Here is a 19,896-nt window from a genome sequence, read left to right on the forward strand (position 1 = left end):
TTTTAGAAAATTTCGTCGAAATTTTTATAGATAATTTTGTCTGCAATTTATTTTTATAGAAAATTTCGTCGAAATTTTATTTTTATAGAAAATTTCGTAGAAATTTTATTTCTATAGAAAATTTCGTAGAGATTTTATTTTTATAGAAAATTTCGTGGAATTGTTTTTTTTTTTTAAGAAAATTTCGTCGAAATATTTTTTTATAGAAAATGTAGTCGAAATTTTACTTCTGTAGAATTTCGTCGACATTTTATTTTTATAAAAAATTTCATCGAAATTTTATTTTTATACAAAATTTCGTCGAAATTTTATTTTTATAGAAACCCGTGTAAAAATTGGGGGATCTAGATAGATATGATTGGATCTCAAAACATTTTGTTAAAATTTTATTTTTATAGAAAATTTCATTAAAATTTTATTTTTATAGAAAATTTCGTCGATTTTTTTGTAGAAAATATCGTCAAAATTTTTTTTATAGAAAATTTCCTGAAAATTTTATTTTTATAGAAAATTTCGTCGAAATATTATTTTTATAGAAATATTATTTTTAAAGAAAATTTCGTTTAAATTTTAGTTTTATAGAAAATTTATCAAAATTTTATTTTTAATGAAAATTTCACCAAAATTTTATTTTTAATGAAAATTTCACCAAAATTTTATTTTTATTGAAAATTTAATTTTTAATTAAAATTTCATCAAAATGTTATTTTTATTGAACATTTTAGTTTTATAGAAAATTTTGTGGAAATTTTATTTTTATAGAAAATTTCGTCGAAATAATATTTTTATTTAAAATTTCGTCAAAGTACTATTTTTATTTTATAGAGAATTTTATGAAATTGTATTTTTAATGAACCCAGCAAAAAAAGCGTCTCCAAAAGTCATGAAAATGTTCTTTTCGGATCCAGAAGTGGTGCAAAATTGACGCAGAAGCGATGAATTTAACATGGGCTTGTCATAGGACGGAAGTCCTCCATTTCAACAGCCGTTGCACTGAATTTGCATCACTTCTGTAGGTGTGATCCGAATTCAATGTTTTGGATGTAAATTAAAAAATTCTGTGATATTTTGTCAAATAAATAATTTTTATAATTTTTTATAATTTTTAATCGATTCTAACGCTTGTCGGAAACGTTTAACCACAAATATTTTCAAACATTCACAATTTTTTCAGATTGGATTTAGCATTTTTTTCGACAAAATTTAAATGATTTGTACCATTTTATGAATTCTTACTCTGTTTTTAATCTATTTGAAACAAAAAAAGTTAAAATTACCCATTAAAGGTATGAAAAAACCAAGTTATAAAAAATTGACTTAAAAGAACTTCCTGGGTAGTTAAAATAAAGAACACCATTGGGAGTGCATCTTCTGGAAGTACTTTTAAAGTTGTGCCTTTGGAAGAACTTCCAAATTTTTTTGCTGGGAAAATGTCATCAAAATTTTATTGTTATTGAAAATTTTAGTTTTATAGAAAATTTCGTCTAAATTTAATATTTATAGAGTATTTCGTAAAATTTTATTTTTATAAAAAATTTTGTCAAAATTTCATTTTAGAAAATTTCATCGAAATTTTTATAGATAATTTTGTCTGCAATTTATTTTTATAGAAAATTTCGTCGAAATTTTATTTTTATAGAAAATATCGTAGAAATTTTATTTCTATAGAAAATTTCGTCGAAATTTCATGTTTATAGAAAATTTCGTGGAATTGTTTTTTTTTTAAAGAAAATTTCGTCGAAATATTTTTTTTTTTATAGAAAATGTCGTCGAAATTTTTTTTCTATAGAATTTCGTCGACATTTTATTTCTATAGAAAATTTCATCGAAATTTTATTTTTATACAAAATTTCGTCGAAATTTTATTTTTATAGAAACCCGTGTAAAAATTGGGGGATCTAACTAGATATGATTGGATCTCAAAATTGGCCTCTTTCAATCTTAGCAGATTTACCTAGACATAATGAAACAGAATTAGCTATAGTTATATATAATTCCATATATGACGAGATCTAACATCAGATCCAACTATATATAGGGATAGATATAATTATATCAAAGACATTAGATCTAGGCCAATAGTGAGATTTGATCATGATCAATTATATCTGCAGATATAATTCCATAGTAATTAGATATGATAAGATCTTACCATTTTTCGGATCTACTCATATCTAATCGTATCAAATTAGATCTTTACATTTTTACTCGGGAAATTTGGTCAACAATTTTTATTTAGAAATTTTATTTTTATAGAAAATTTCGTTAAAATTTTATTTTTTATAGAAAATTTCGTCGATTTTTTTGTAGAAAATATCGTCAAAATTTTTTTTTTATAAAATTTCCTGAAAATTTTATTTTTATAGAAAATTTCGTCGAAATATTTTTAAAATTTCGTTAAATTTTTAGTTTTATAGAAAATTTATCAAAATTTTATTTTTATAGAAAATTTGATGAAATTTTATTTTTATAGAAAATTTTATCGAAATTTTATTTTTAAAGAAAATCTCATCAAAATTTTATTTTTAATGAAAATTTCATCAAAATTTTATTTTTAATTAAAATTTCATCCAAAGTTTATTTTTATTGAAAATTTCATCAAAATTTTGTTTTTATTGAAAATTTCATCAAAATTTTATTTTTATTGAAAATTTCATCAAAATTTTATTTTTATAGAAAATTTCATCAAAATTTTATTTTTAATGAAAATTTCATCAAATTTTTATTTTTAATGAAAATTTCATCAAAATTTTATTTTTAATTAAAATTTCATCAAAATTTTATTTTTATTGAACATTTTAGTGTTATAGAAAATTTCGTGGAAATTTTATTTTTATAGAAAATTTCGTCGAAATATTATTTTTATAGAAAAAATCGTCAAAGTACTATTTGTATTTTATAGACAATTTCATCAAAATTTTATTGTTATTGAAAATTTTAGTTTTATAGAAAATTTCGTCAAAATTTCAATTTTATAGAAAATTTTGCCAAAATTTTATTTCTACAGAATATTTTTTTTTATAGAAAGTGTTGTCGAAATTTTATTTCTATAGAAAATGTTATCAAAATTTTATTTTTATAGAAAATTTTGTCGATTTTTTTTGTAGAAAATATCATCAAAAAAGTTTTTTATAGAAAATTTCCTGAAAATTTTATTTTTATAGAAAATTTTGTCGAAATATTATTTTTATAGAAATATTATTTTTAAAGAAAATTTCGTTCAAATTTTAGTTTTATAGAAAATTTATCAAAATTTTATTTTTATAGAAAATTTGATGAAATTTTATTTTTAATGAAAATTTCATCAAAACTTTATTTTTAATGAAAATTTCATAAAAATTTTATTTTTAATTAAAATTTTATCAAAATTTTATTTTTATTGAACATTTGTGTTATAGAAAATTTCGCGAAAATTTTATTTTTATATAAAAATTCGTCAAAGTACTATTTTCATTTTATAGAAAATTTGATGAAATTTTATTTTTAATAAAAATTTCATCAAAACTTTATTTTTATTGAAAATTTCATTTTTAATTTTATTTTTCATTAAAATTTCATCAAAATGTTATTTTTATTGAACATTTTAGTGTTATAGAAAATTTCGTGGAAATTTTATTTTTGTAGAAAATTTCGTCGAAATATTATTTTTATAGAAAATTTCGTACTATTTTTATTTTATAGACAATTTTATGAAATTTTATTTTTAATGAAAATTTCATCAAAATTTTATTGTTAATGAAAATTTTAGTTTTATAGAAAATTTCGTCAAAATTTCAATTTTATAGAAAATTTTCTCAGAATTTTATTTCTATAGAAAATTTTGTCGAAATTTTGTTTCTATTGAAAATTTTATCAAAACTTTATTTTTATAGAAAATTACGTCGAAATTTAATTTTCATATAAAATTTCGTCGAAATTTTATTTTTATAGAAAAATTTATCCAAACTTTATTGTTTTCGAAAATGTCATCAAAATTAATTTGTATAGAAAACTTCGTCGAAATTTTATTTCTATAGGAAATTTCGTCGAAATCTTCTCTTATAGAATATTTCATCAAAATTGTAGTTTTTTTCTCGAAAATTTCATTAAATTTTTTTTTTGCGAAAACTTTATCAAAATTAATTTTTATTGCAAATTTCAACAAAATTTTATTATTATAGAAAATTTCATCAAAATTTTATTTTTTCGAAAATTACATAAAAATTTCTTTTCTTCAAAATTTCATCAAAATTAGTTTGAATAGAAAATTTTATCAACATTTGTTTTTTCTATAGAAAACTTTGTGGAAATATTATTTCAATAGAAAATTTCTTTGAAATCTTATTTCAATAGAAAATTTCTTTGAAATCTTATTTCAATAGAAAATTTCTTTGAAATCTTATTTTATAGAAAACTTCGTCGAAATTATAGAAAATTATGTAGAAATTTTTTTGTTTGTCAAAGTTTTAGTAACAAATTTTAGTAACTTTAGTCAACATATATTTTTGAAATATACGCATAAGCAAATATTTACAAATTTCTGTATTATTTAGTGTTTCCAAAAAAGCTTTTGTTCCAATTATACTCTCTAGTCTAATACATCATTTCCAGATTAATTCCATGACATAAAACCCAGTGGATTTTTTTTTCGAGAATTGTCTTCATCTGACAACTATAAATAATTGTATTCGTCAAAAACCGTATTATAATTTTAGATATTGCATATGGTCCCATATACGTATATCTTTTCTTTTAAGAAAACAAAAAAAAAAAAAAATCCTACAAAACACAATGCCTGTTTCTTTGGCCAAATTTACATTAAAATAGTTTCCGTTTTTAATGGGAATGCTTTGCCAACATACACTGGCGGATAATATTTGTTTGTTTTTATTTTATTAAATCTTTGGTGAGGGATATTTGACACAAGTGTGCTGTTTGTACATATTTAGATTGGCCGGATTGGGGAAATGTTAATGCAAAGTAATGAAAATGAAAAATTTAATAACAATGTTGCTTCCCCTTGCCGAACACACTAAACCACTATAAAAATCGATGAACACGGGCATGATATGGATTTCGATATTTAAATTGAAAATTTCTAAAATTTAGTGCACATTGTAAGAAAATTTAATTTATTGCCGAATACAAGGCTTAGGCAGTGGAAGGCAGTGGATAATCGAAAATTTTGATTAAAAAAAAACTTATATCCAGTGTTAATGATAGATAATTAAGCGAGAAAACTAAAGTGAAATGGAAATAGTTTTTTTTTTAAGTTTTCAATTAATGAATTCATAATGTGATTTTTGGTTTAAATATAAGTGAAATATTTTTTAAATATTATTTTTTTTTGCCTGATTTCCTGTGTTTAGCATTGATGTATCATCATATGCTACCAATATTGATGTCTTTACAACATCAAATTTTCAAAAGAATGAAGTGAATTTCCAATTACTAAACGAATATAGTAATTAGTGATAAATATTTAGAAAAATTTAAACAAAAATCAACCTATTCCTCAACAAATTCATATCATAAATTATGGGCAACGGTTGTTCTAAATGCTGCAAATGTACCGATCGCAAATACTATCATGGTACACTCTCTTCGACATCATCAGTATATCGCAAAAGGTAAATAAATATAATTATTTGTGTGTGTGTTTTTTTTTATTTTGCAAAAGTAAATAATTATAAATAAAAATAAATAAACAATGAATTATATTAACTTATGAAAAAAAAAGATTAATACACAAAAGTTTAGACATTTTTATCTTGCACCCAGAGAAGGAATATGGTCACCTCAAACATGTTTCAAGAGCAAAATGTTATTTTTGGATGGTGACCATGTAACATGTTCCCCGCAACCATGTTATTTTCTCAGAAATTATGTATATGTTTTCGGAAAGCATGTTATGTTTGCCGAGAAAATAACATTTTTGCGACAAACGTGTTACATGGTCACCATCCAAAAATAACATTTTGCTCTTTAAACATGTTTGAGGTGATCATATTCCTTCTCTGGGTGTGTGTTTAAAGAATTTAAACAATTTTGTAAGGCCTTCATTTGTTACAAGGGTTTTGTGTAAAATCTCTATTAGAAACAAAACTGATGTATGCCAACATAATTATAACCCTCAACGAGTATACCTTTGTTATTATTTCTTAGCTATATATTTAATATTGCAAATTATTTTTTTTTTATTTTAGTACAATAGGATTCTCTATAATTTATTAAAATTATTTTTAAGTTTTTTTTAAAGAAAATTTCATTACTATTAACGATAATCTCAATGAGTACACCTACCTTTAGTAGGTTTTTATACCCTGCGCCACACTGTGGAACAGGGTATTATAAGTTAGTGCATATGTTTGCAACACCCAGAAGGAAACGAGATAGACACATGGTGTCTTTGGCAAAAATGCTCAGGGTGGGCTCCTGAGTCGATATAGCCATGTCCGTCTGTCCGTGAACACATTTTTGTAATTTATTAGCTATATATTTAATACTGCAAATTAATTTATTTCATTTTAGTACAATATGATTGTTTATAATTTAATTAAAATTATTTGAAAAATTTTTTTAAATTATATTTGTTTAGTTGTTGTTGTTTTTTGAGTTGTATTTTTATTTAAAATTATCCAATATTTCGAAACATCTCCCATGTTCGCCTTCAGGGAAAATTTGTAGAAAATTTCATTGAATTTTTTTTTTTATAGAAAATTTGTTAATAATTATAACAGGTTGGCTGATAAGTCCCCGGTCTGACATATAGATGGCGTCGCTAGTATTAAATGCATAATATTTTTATATAGTACCAACCTTCAAATGATTCGTGTCAAAATTTGACGTCTTTAAGTCAATTAGTTTGTGAGATAGAGCGTCTTTTCTGAATCAACTTTTGTTATTGTGAACAAATGAAAAAAAAAGGAATTTCGTGTTTTGATAAAATACTGTTTTCTGAAGGGAAAAAATACGGAGGAAGCAAAAACATGGCTTGATAATGAGTTTCTGGACTCTGCCCCAGGGAAATCAACAATATTTAATTGATTGATATGCAAAATTCAAGCGTCGTGAAATGAGTACGGAGGACGGTGAACGCAGTGGACGCCCGACAGAGGTGGTTACCGACGAAAACATCAAAAAAATCCACAAAATGATTTCGAATGACCGTAAAATGAAGTTGATCGAGATAGCAGAGGCCTTAAAGATATCAAAGGAATGTGTTGGTCATATCATTCATCAATATTTGGATATGCGGAAGCTCTGTGCAAAATGGGTGCCACGCGAGCTCACATTTGACCGAAAACAACAACGTGTTGATGATTCTAAGCGGTGTTTGCAGCTGTTAACTCGTAATACACCCGAGTTTTTCCGTCGATATGTGACAATGGATGAAACATGGCTCCATCACTACACTCCTGAGTCCAATCGACAGTCGGCTGAGTGGACAGCGACCGGTGAACCGTCTCCGAAGCGTGGAAAGACTCAAAAGTCCGCTGGCAAAGTATGTTAATGGCCTCTGTTTTTTGGGATGCGCATGGAATAATTTTTATCGATTATTTTGAGAAGGGAAAAACCATCAACAGTGACTATTATATGGCGTTATTGGAGCGTTTGAAGGTCGAAATCGCGGCAAAACGGCCCCATATGAAGAAGAAAAAAGTGTTGTTCCACCAAGACAACGCGACTTTTTCTTGTTCTCAGACCTCAAAAAGATGCTCGCAGGGAAAAAATTTGGCTACAATGAAGAGGTAATCGCCGAAACTGAGGCCTATTTTGAGGCGAAACCGAAGGAGTACTACCTAAATGGTATCAACAAATTGGAAGGTCGTTATAATCGTTGTATCGCTCTTGAAGGAAACTATGTTGAATAATAAAAACGAATTTTGACAAAAAATGTCTTTTTCTTTGTTAGACCGGGGACTTATCAGCCAACCTGTTATAGCAGACGTCTCACGAAAATTGGCCACTTTTGGGGGGTGTCCAAGTTTGAGATATTTCACTGCATCCCATAAATACAGAAAAGATGAAGAAGTTTATCGTGATATTGATCTATCAACCAATTTTATTAGAAGTAAATTTTTATACCCTGCGCCACACTGTGGAACAGGGTATTATAAGTTAGTGCATATGTTTGTAACACGCAGAAGGAGACGAGATAGACACATGGTGTCTTTGGCAATAATGCTCAGGGTGGGTCCCTGAGTCGATATAACCATGTCCGTCTGTCCGTCCGTCTGTCTGTGAACACATTTTTGTGATCAAAGTCTAGGTCGCAATTTAAGTCCAATCGCCTTCAAATTTGGCACATGTTCCTAATATGAGTCAGAATAGAACCCTATTGATTTTGGAAGAAATCGGTTCAGATTTAGATAGAGCTCCCATATATATCTTTCGCCCCATATGCACTAATATGGACACATCAGCCAGAGTTTTATACCGATTTGCTTGAAATTTTGTACGAACATAACACTTAGTCGTATAGTCAAGTGTGCAAAATTTGATTGAAATCGGTTCATATTTAGATATAGCTCCCATATATATCTTTCGCCCGATATGGACTAATATGGTCCTAAAAGCCAGAGTTTTGGCCCAATTTGGTTGAAATTTTGCACAGGGAGTAGATTTAGCATTGTAGCTATGCGTGCCAAATTTGATTGAAATCGATTCAGATTTAGATATAGCTCCCATATATATGTTTTTCTGATTTCGACAAAAATGGTCAAAATACCAACATTTTCCTTGTTAAATCGCCACTGCTTAGTCGAAAAGTTGTAAAAATGACTCTAATTTTCCTAAACTTCTAATACATATATATCGAGCGATAAATCATTGATAAACTTTTGCGAAGTTTCCTTAAAATTGCTTTAGATTTAAACGTTTCCCATATTTTTTTACTAAAATTGTGTTCCACCCTAGTGCATTAGCAAACTTTAATTTTGAGTCTATAGATTTTGTACAAGTCTATCAAATTCTGTCCAAATCGAGTGATATTTAAATGTATGTATTGGGACAAACCTTTATATATAGCACCCAACACATTTGACGGATGTGATATGGTATCGAAAATTTAGATCTACAAAGTGGTGCAGGGTATAATATAGTCGGCCCCGCCCGACTTTAGACTTTCCTTACTTCTTGTTTATAAATACATGGTGACCGATATCACAATTTAATTTCATGGGCAGTTGGAAAAGGATCACCGATCTCCTAGTATTGTATTTCGAATTCTTGATACTATTGAAGCTCGAAAGCCCGTACGACCAAAAGTTTATATATTTTGCTACAGAAGAGCCTATTTATAAAAAAAAAAAACTTTTCAAAAATGGGGATTTTTGAGGACAAAAGCATCATAATTTGGGGACAAGAGAGCTAGAAAAATTCTGGCAAAACTGCATCGGATAAATCAGCAAAAGTAAGAACTGTCATAAATTTATATATGAACTTAACTCTGTTGGTATGACGAGAAGACTATGATTATGACAAATGAAAAAATCCTTAAATGGAAAAGTACAGGGGTCGAGGGGACATAATGCAAATGTGATCCCTTTCAAATAAACTAGAATAGATTTACTTGGAATAAAATTGGTTGATAGATCAATATCACGGTATTTATGGGATGCAGTGAAATATCTCAAACTTGGACACCCCTGGCCAATTTTCGTGAGACGTCTGCTATAACAGGTTGGCTGATAAGTCCCCGGTCTAACAAAGAAAAAGACATTTTTTTGTCAAAATTCGTTTTTTTTATTGATTTTATGAAAAAATATTGTATATCGAAGAATAATTTATTGTATTCGGATTTGTCGGGAAATTGCGTCGTATCTTCAGTTTTGAATTTTAGCAAAATTAAATATAAAATATTATCTAAAAAATTTTCTTGACTCATATTTATATAGATTTAAAAATTATTTATAACATAAATGACGTATAAATTATAATTATTATTTTTGTCTTATCTATTGTGCATCCGCTCATTACGAACATTCATGGTATTTCTGTGGGGGACAATAATATTTAAAAACAAAAATACATAAAAGATTAATGTATTTCGAAGAAAACAAATTTAGAATTTCCTTGAGAAGATTTATGGTATGCACTTGCAATTTTTATGCGAATTCAATGACTTTGAAAATTATGTGTCTTCAATAAGATTTGTGTTTATCAATTAAATAATAAATAAAAAAATCAAATAAATTGCGTAACAAAGGATGATGGGAGCATTTGGTTTAAATACTTTTTTATTCACTATCAGAAATAAAACAAACAAACATGTTATGTAAATTACCTCCAATAAAAAAAACGCAAAATATATCAGTCGTCTAGAAAATTTAAAAATAATTTTTTGAAATTTGCCATAAGATTTTATTCTTGTGCGTATTTTATTAGTTCTTTAAATAGAAAAGAATATTTTATTTTGCACCGAAAATTCTTGGTGGTGACATGTGACGTATGAAGAATGTTTTCTTTTTCAGTTATTGTGTATACGCTTGGTGGTCTCAAGTGAAATGCTACGGGGGACACTGGAGCGTATAAATATACAACAAAAAATGTTTTTCATACGTCACATGTCACTGCGAAAACAAATTCATAAAAATTATTTGAAAATTATATTTATTCGAGACCATTTGATTATTTTGGCAATTCCATATTACTTGTCATTTTTATCAGCGACCATTTTTTTGGCATGTTAAAAAATGGCGTTGTAAAAATCCAGTTTAGCAATAAAATAAATAAAAACCTGAGAAAATTTGAGAAATTACAGGAAAGGTTTGTCTTCTAAGCCGATAGTTTTAGCAAAATATTCAAATTCAATGTCACTGATATTCATCAAAATTATTTTCTTAATAGTTATTAACATTTTCCTCTCTCTCTCTCTCTCTCTCTCTCTCTCTTTTTCTTTGTTTTTTTTAGGAGTCGTGGTGAACTTCCCATTTACAATTCCGATCGTTTTCGTGTAACACAAACCAGCAATGCTGTCCAGTTGGCCGTCGAGCATGTGCAACGTGAAGATGCCGGTCACTATACCCTCATTGCTCGAACAAAGGCCAATGATGTTATACGAAAGAATATCGAACTCATTGTGGAAGATCGTTCTGCAGGGGATGATCCGCCAGTATTTGCCAGACGTTTGATGGATTTATCGGTTAAAGTTGGTACACGAACCAGATTTCTTCTGGAAATACGAAGTTCAACGGAGGTTAAGGTAAGACAAGGCATCGGTTTAAAAAACTATATATATTCCTTTACACATTAAGTCTATACACTGAGAACAAATATACAGTACCACCGTGGTGCAATGATTAGCATGCCCGCCTTGCGCACACAAGGTCCTGGGTTCGACTCCTGCTTCGACCGAACACTAAAAAGTTTTTCAGCGGAGAATTATCCCACCTCAGTAATGCTGGTGACATTTCTGAGGGTTTCAAAGCTTCTCTAAGTGGTTTCACTGTATTGTGGAACGCCGTTCGGACTCGGCTATAAAAAGGAGGTCCCTTGTCATTGTCCTTAACATAGATTCGGGCAGCACTTAGTGATAAGAGAGAAGTTCACCAATGTGGTATCACAATGGACTGAATACTCCAAGAGAGCCTGATACATCGGGCTGCCGTCTAACCTAAATATACAGTGGGGAGTAAAACCGAGAGCATTTTTACCACTTATGCAATCAATCAGTCAGTCTGGGGCTGCTGAGATAGAGCTATACAATGTGTATATACCGCCGGTTGGTAGCTGTGCTCCAGGTTATTGCCCAAACATTGAGTGGCTATTGTGCGGGCATAACCGATTGGTTCTAGGAGACTTTAATGTCCACCATGAACTTTGGCATTCACTCCTAGGTAATGACCAGAGAGGCATAGCTTTGGCAGAGCAGATAGATGACTCCACATTTTGCACGGTGAACGAAGAGGCCCCCACGAGAATTATGCAGCAGTTCGCCAGATTTATCTTTAGCGTCACCTGGTCTGATAAATGACGTTTCCTGGCAACCCGTCATTTCATTGGGATCGGACCACCTCCACATAATTCTCACCATTAACCGACCCTTCGATTTCATAACCTCTGAACGCCGGACGTTTATCAATCAAAAGAAAGCCAACTGGGAAGGATTCAGAGAATACACCGATCGCCGCTTCAGTGAGCTCCCGTCCCCCTCTCATGTTCATGTTGCCCAGAGGCCGTTCCGGGACATCATCAACGCAGCAGCCGCTCGCTTCATACCCGCTGGTCGAATTGCCCAAGTGAGACCCAACTTCCCAGCCGAAGCGGCGGGACTCGCAGACGAGCGTGATGAACGCCGTCGTGCTAACCCTGCTGATCCTAGAATCGGAGAACTAAATCTAGAGATTAGTAAGATAGTCGACGAGCACAAGAGGAACACTTGGTTAGAGCACCTGAAGCAATGTAACTTAGGCACAGGGACTGGTAAATTGTGGCCAACAGTGAGAGCGCTCTCGAACCCCGCTACAAGGGATGATGAGATTTCAGTCACCTTTGGCGACGTGACTGTGACTGATCCGAAGAGATGCGCCAAATACTTCAACCGACTGTTTGTCGAGCATCCCGAGAGTGATAGAGCGAAAAGGAGAGCCACTCGTGGCATACGTGGTCTCCGAGCCGACGGCGATACGTGGTCTCAGAGCCGACGACACACCACAATTTACCGCTGCCGAAGTTACCAATGTCATCAACAGCGCGAAACCATCTAAGGCGCTGGGCCCCGACGGAATTTCAATGTTAATGCTGAAGCATCTGGGAATACTGGGAGTTGAGTACCTGACCAGACTCCTCAATTTGTCCTTAGAATCACTCATTATACCCGATGTCCGGAAGATGGGAAGGGGATTCCACTACTGAAACCAGGCAAAGATTCGAGTAAAGGTGAATCGTACAGACCGATATCCCTTCTCTCGCCAGTAGCCAAGACACTTGAGGCACTACTCCTCCCTAGCCTTGTAGAGAAGGAGTGAAACGTTGGGTGCTGAATTATATGTGTGGACGCCAGTCGTACGTGGAATTCAGGGACAAAAAGTCAAAGCTCCGTAGATTTAAACAGGGAGTTCCCCAGGGTGGGGTGATATCTCCGGCACTGTTTAACCTCTACCTGTCCTCGATTCCACCCCTCCTGACGGCGGAAGTACGCAGGCAGTTGAATGTCAGAGTCGATGGCGAAACAATTCCGACCACAAATTACCCCAAGATTCTTGGGGTCACATGCGACAGCCTTTTCAGGTCGTCTGCCCATGCTACTGCAATTTGTAATAAGCTCAGTGGTAGGAACAAGGTCCTCAAGTCACTTGCCGGCAGTACCCCCCAAGTACAAAGAAACCTTGTTAACTACCTATAAGGCAATTGGCCGGTAAGTGGTAAACTATGCAGCGCCAGTGTGGACACCGCAGACTAGTGATACGCAGTGGAATAACATTCAAACCTGTCAGAACGCTGCCCTTAGAACTGCGACTGGGTGTCTCCGCAGCACACCCCTGGATCACCTTTATGTGGAGACAAAGATCATCCCTGTGCGAAGACACAACTACATGTTGTCAAAGCAGTATCTCCTGGGTTGTTATCGCAGTAATCATCCAAACCACCATCTCATGGATGCACGACCACCACCCAGGAACGTAAGGGTTGATATACATAGTCTAGAGCGCGAGATCCAGCGCTACAAAAGAGAACCTCTAGATCAAGCAGCGTACCAGGCAGGTTTGAACAGGATCCATGAGGATACTGTAGCTGAAGCGGTGAGAAGCTACAAGGTTAATCCTGTTCTCGGAGTCCGTCCACCGCCATTAGCACCGGAGGAAAGAGACCTCCCACGGCAGACTAGGTTAGTTTTAGCCCAGTTAAGATCAGGCAAGTGCAGCCGCCTCAATTCCTATTTATCAGTGATTGATAGTAGCGTAGCTGACGTATGTCCAATTTTCAACCAAGGGCCACACGGCACGCGTCATCTTTTCTCTTGCCCAGCTAAACCAACCCGACTTACCGCCAGGTCGATCTGGCCATAAGCTGAAGTACCACAGCGTATAACATAAAAATGGATGAAATCACAATAAACTGTTACAACAACAACAACAACCACTTATGCAATATTTGATTAAAGGGTGATACGGTCAAAATTTGGTCAATATAAACTTGACGTATTTCTTTCAATTTTGCATTTAAAAAACCTGAACAACCCTCATTTTGAAGGTGTGTTTGTGTAGAATGTTGCTCCTATTTTGATTTTGGAATTCACTCTTCAGTTGTCAAAATGCCGTCCAAGCAAGAAGAGCAGCGTATCAAAATTTTGCTCGCGCATCGCGAAAATCCGAGCTACTCGCACGCAAAGCTGGCAAAATCGCTAAAAGTTGCCAAATCAACCGTTACAAATGTAATTAAAGTGTTTGGGGAACGTTTGTCGACAGCCAGGAAGTCTGGATCGGGGGGAAATCGAAAACCGGAAGCCGCTGAGACGACAAAGAGAGTTGCCGGTAGTTTCAAGCGAAACCCCAACCTCTCTCTCCGAGATGCCGCAAATAAGCTGGGTGTATCGTCTACAACCGTGCATCGAGCCAAAAACGAGCCGGACTATCGACTTACAAGAAGGTAGTGACTCCAAATCGCGATGATAAACAAAATACGACGGCCAAAGCGCGATCCCGGAGGCTGTACACGACGATGCTGACGAAGTTTGACTTCGTGGTAATGGACGACGAAACCTACGTCAAAGCCGACTACAAGCAGCTTCCGGGACAGGAGTTTTATACGGCAAAAGGAAGGGGAAATATAGCAGATATTTTCAAGCACATAAAACTGTCAAAGTTCGCAAAGAAATATCTGGTTTGGCAAGCCATCTATACCTGTGGCTTGAAAAGCAGCATTTTCATAGCTTCCGGGACTGTCAACCAAGAAATTTACGTGAAAGAGTGTTTGAATAAACGTCTGCTGCCTTTCCTGAAGAAACACGGTTGTTCCGTACTGTTTTGGTCGGATTTGGCATCTTGCCATTACGGTAAAAAGGCCATGGAGAGGTACGCCGCCAACAACGTGCAGGTGGTTCCCAAGGACAAGAACCCTCCCAACACGCCAGAGCTCCGCCCAATTGAGAAATACTGGGCTATTGTCAAGCGGAATCTAAAGAAGACCAAAAAAGTGCTAAGGACGAGCAGCAGTTCAAGGCAAACTGGCTTTCTGCGGTGAAGAAGGTGGCTGTACAAAATCTGATGGCAGGTGTCAAGCGTGAGGCCCGGCAATTCGGATTTGGAAAAGCGAAAGCCTAACTGAATATTTTCCCTGAATTTTATACTAATTGAACTTGAAAAAGAAATTTAATTTGATTTTTTAAATAAACTATTTCAACGATTTACACGCGTTTTCCCTTGACCAAATTTTGACCGTATTACCCTTTATTTCCAGGATTGGTCCAAACAATATTGTTTGTATTGTTCAAACATATTATGTTTCACCTTAGGACATATACTGGTAGAAAAAATTTTAATGAAATTTTCTTTGTGTGGATATATTTTTAAGGCGCCAATTGATTACTTCTATTTTTTTACTTGCAGCATATTCTCTAGGTCTGTCTTTCCAAACACATATATGTTTGCATTTAAGCATATTATTTTTACAAACATTTTATGTCCCAAACATAATATGTTCTAACATATATGTCTCAAACCTATTATGCTAGTTTATGAACATTATATGCTTGCACTTAAAAATATTGTGTTAAAAAATTTAATTTTTACACCCAAACATATGAAAAACAGTATTTTTCGTCCGTGTAATTATATAACTTATTTCCAGTTATCAAAGGTCCTCTCATTGGGGTCCTAACTAGACATTTTCTATTTAATAAAGATTGCAAAAGATAAAAAAACATGCATTCGGTTCTACTCCCCGCTTTATATTCACGAAGCTGATAAGAGATGTCACGAAATTCACACTGGTAAAGGGTGATTTGTTAAGAGCCATTTTTGGCAACAAAAAGTTTGTTAGCATCGAACGATAGCGATCGCCATTCACCGTAACGTTGCGTCCAACAGCATCTTTGAAAAAATACGGTCCAATGATTCCACCAGCGTACAAACCACACCAAACAGTGCATTTTTCGGGATGCATGGGCAGTTCTTGAACGGCTTCTGGTTGCTCTTCACTCCAAATGCGGCAATTTTGCTTATTTACGTAGCCATTCAACCAGAAATGAGCCTCATCGCTGAACAAAATTTGTCGATAAAAAAGCGGATTTTCTGCCAACTTTTCTAGAGCCCATTCACTGAAAATTCGACGTTGTGGCAGATCGTAAGTCTATTCATGATGAAATGTCAAAGCATACTGAGCATCTTTCTCTTTGACACCATGTCTGAAATCCCACGTGATCTGTCAAATACTAATGCATGAAAATCCTAACCTCAAAAGAATCACCCTTTATATCTGCGTAACTGGAAATGTGAGATATATGATATTATTCTCAAAGTGAATTCACCGTAATGTGAAACTTCGATCACAAAAATGAATATTATCAATTAATTTTTTTAGTTGGATCGATTAATTGTTTAATTGACTTTCAATTAATTTTTTAATTGATACTATCATTTCTGTGATTGAAGACATTTCAATTAAAAAATTAATTGGATCAATTAATTTCGTGATTGAATCAGAAAAAAAAAGTTTGTGTAGATTTGACAGTGCCGGAGTTATCACTCCACCTTGAGTAACACCTTGTTTCACTCTACGGGGTCTTGACTTATTGTCCCTAAATTTCACATATGGCTGGTACCCGCACAGATTAGTTAGAACCCCACGTTTGGTTCCTGCCGGTAGGGAAGAATTTTCGATGTCCTCAAATAGTCTATGTATGATCAAATAGCGTGCAAATCGGTTGTAAGCTGGAAAACTCTTCACAATGCTGGGAGTAGTGTCTCAAGTAAATATCTTGATTACTGGCCAGAGAAGGGAAATCGGACTGTACGACTTACCCTTGCTCGAGTCCTTGCCTGACTTCAATATTGGAATCACCCTACCCTTTTTCCAAACAGCGGCTACAATGGGAGATTCAAAGGACAAATTGAGGAGTCTGGTCAGGTACTCAACTGCCAGTATTCCCAAATGTTTCAGCATTAACATAGAAATTCCGTGTGGTATATCGTTGGCTCGGACATCACGAATGTGACAAATGGCTTTCCTTTTCGCTATATCATACTCGGGATGCTCGACAAACTGTCGGTTGAAAAATCTAACGCATATCTTCGAATCAATCACCGCCGTGACGGCGCCAAAGGTGAATGAGAGCCCATCATCCCTGGTAGCTGAGTTCGAGAGGGCTCTCACATGGGAGCTCAATGAAGCGCCGATCTGTGTATTTTGAGAAGCCGTCCCTGTTCATAAACATCCGCCATTCAAAGGTTATGAAATCGCAGGGTCAATGATAAGATATATGGGGAGGTGGTCTGATCCCAGTGAAATGACGGTTGCCAGGATACGCCATTTATCAGAACAGGCGACACATTGTTCCCACAGTGTAGTGGATGTGCAATTCGACGGATGCCAATCGGTTGGACTTTTCGGAAAAAATAAAGGGCGATACGGTCAAAATTTGGTCAAGGGAAAACGCGTGTAAATCGGTGAAGTCGTTTATTTAAAAAATCAAATTAAATTTCTTTTTCAAGTTCAATTAGTATAAAATTCAGGAAAAATATTCAGTTAGGCTTTCGCTTTTCCAAATCCGAATTGCCGGGCCTCATGCTTGACACCTGCCATCAGATTTTGTACAGCCACCTTGTCCACCTTCTTCGCCGCAGAAAGCCAGTTTGCCTTGAACTGCTGCTCGTCCTTAGAAGTTTTTTGGTCTTCTTTAGGTTCCGCTTGACAATAGCCCAGTATTTCTCAATTGGGCGGAGCTCTGGCGTGTTGGGAGGGTTCATGTCCTTGGGAACCACCTGCACGTTGTTGGCGGCGTACCACTCCATGGCCTTTTTACCGTAATGGCAAGATGCCAAATCCGGCCAAAACAGTACGGAACAACCGTGTTTCTTCAGGAAAGGCAGCAGACGTTTATTCAAACACTCTTTCACGTAAATTTCTTGGTTGACAGTCCCGGAAGCTATGAAAATGCTGCTTTTCAAGCCACTGGTACAGATGGCTTGCCAAACCAGATATTTCTTTGGGAACTTTGACAGTTTTATGTACTTGAAAATATCTGCTACCTTTCCCCTTCCTTTTGCTGTATAAAACTCCTGTCCCGGAAGCTGCCTGTAGTCGGCTTTGACGTAGGTTTCGTCGTCCATTACCACGCAGTCAAACTTCGTCAGCATCGTCGTGTACAGCCTCCGGGATCGCGCTTTGGCCATCGTATTTTGTTTAACATCGCGATTTGGAGTCACTACCTTCTTGTAAGTCGATAGTCCGGCTCGTTTTTTTGGCTCGATGCACGGTTGTAGACGATACACCCAGCTTATTTGCGGTATCTCGGAGAGAGAGGTTAGGGTTTCGCTTGAAACTACCGGCAACTCTCTTTGTCGTGTCAGCGGATTCCGGTTTTCGATTTCCCCCCGATCCAGACTTCCTGGCTGTCGACAAACGTTTCCCAAACACTTTAATAACATTTGTAACGGTTGATTTGGCAACTTTTTGCAAAATTTTGATACGCTGCTCTTCTTGCTTGGATGGCATTTTGACAACTGAAGAGTGAATTCCAAAATCAAAATAGGAGCAACATTCTACACACACACACCTTCAAAATGGGGGGTGTTCAGGTTTTTTAAATGCAAAATTGAAAGAATTACGTCAAGTTTATATTGACCAAATTTTGACCGTATCACCCTGTACATTATACGGGAATAGGTCATTATACCGACAGATTGCATTCGTGCATCTTGAAAATCGTCTTTCGAACGGATCAAAGCAATAGTCAAGACAAATGGTTGCTATATTGAAGAAGTTCAATTAATTGTCAAATTTAAATAACTTGAGCACATATTTATCCTAGAAAAACAGGATTGAACTCAAAACAAGGTTGTTTGAATTGGTAATACTTCGTGTCAGCTATCCTGTATATAGATTTTATAAATTCGCCAAATTAAAGTAAATTCTAAATATTCCATTTCGATTAGCATTGAAAAACCAAATTAAGTTAATTTAAAAAATTTGAAAATTCTCACAGTTTTCGATAGAAATAAATCTCAGTGACCTTTATTATTTTTCTTCATCAAATTAAACCCGCACTCTAATTCCCCCTTACAGCTTACATGGTATCGCAACGATCGTAGAATATGTGAAAATGATCGTATCAAACAAATACAAGAGGGCACATATTACTGGCTCGAAGTGAGTCCAGTAATATTGGAAGATGGTGGGCAATGGATGGTCATGGCAGAAAATTTAAGTGGTCGCAATTCATGCATTTGTCATCTCAATGTTATGGTGCCAAAAGCCTATAAGGCACCCGAATTCATAGAAGAACTGCGGGCTGTTCTAACCCAACAGGGTACAGTGTCCTTGGAATGCAAAGTGGTGGGAGTGCCTACGCCACAATTACGTTGGTTTAAGGATTCCAAAGAGATAAAGGCTGGCGATATATTTGCTCTCACAGCCAATGCTGATGATCCCACATCATTGGGTACATACACATGTGAGGCTGTCAATTGTATGGGCAAAACCTATTCAAGTTCCAAAGTCCATGTGGTGGGACGAGGTAGTAGAGAGGGATCATTGAAACCGGCTGACAGGTAAGTGATATTTACACATTTGTTTTGTGTTCACATAAATTTGAAAATGTTCTCTCCCTTGTTGCTGATCATAGTGTGGCCAATGGGGCTCCCCCGCCAATATTTACAAATGAGCTTAAAAATGCCAGCATACGAATAGGCGATAGTCTTGTGCTGGGATGCCAAGGTGAGTATATTGAAAAATTGGTTAATTTAATTTGTTTCA

At 34.1% G+C, this 19,896-nt stretch overlaps 1 protein-coding gene across 1 annotated transcript in view; it reads left to right on the forward strand.

The window, feature by feature from the left end:
* Positions 1-19,896, forward strand: part of Strn-Mlck (Stretchin-Mlck) — a 201,305-nt gene that overhangs the window by 38,442 nt on the left and 142,967 nt on the right. The window contains exons 3-5 of the mRNA XM_075310984.1: positions 10,894-11,185; positions 19,207-19,691; positions 19,766-19,857. Of these exons, the coding sequence (XP_075167099.1) occupies positions 10,894-11,185; positions 19,207-19,691; positions 19,766-19,857 (869 nt within the window). The remainder of the gene's footprint in view (positions 1-10,893; positions 11,186-19,206; positions 19,692-19,765; positions 19,858-19,896) is intronic.

The sequence above is a fragment of the Haematobia irritans genome, chromosome 5 (assembly GCF_050003625.1).
Source record: "Haematobia irritans isolate KBUSLIRL chromosome 5, ASM5000362v1, whole genome shotgun sequence".
Lineage (NCBI taxonomy): Eukaryota > Metazoa > Arthropoda > Insecta > Diptera > Muscidae > Haematobia > Haematobia irritans.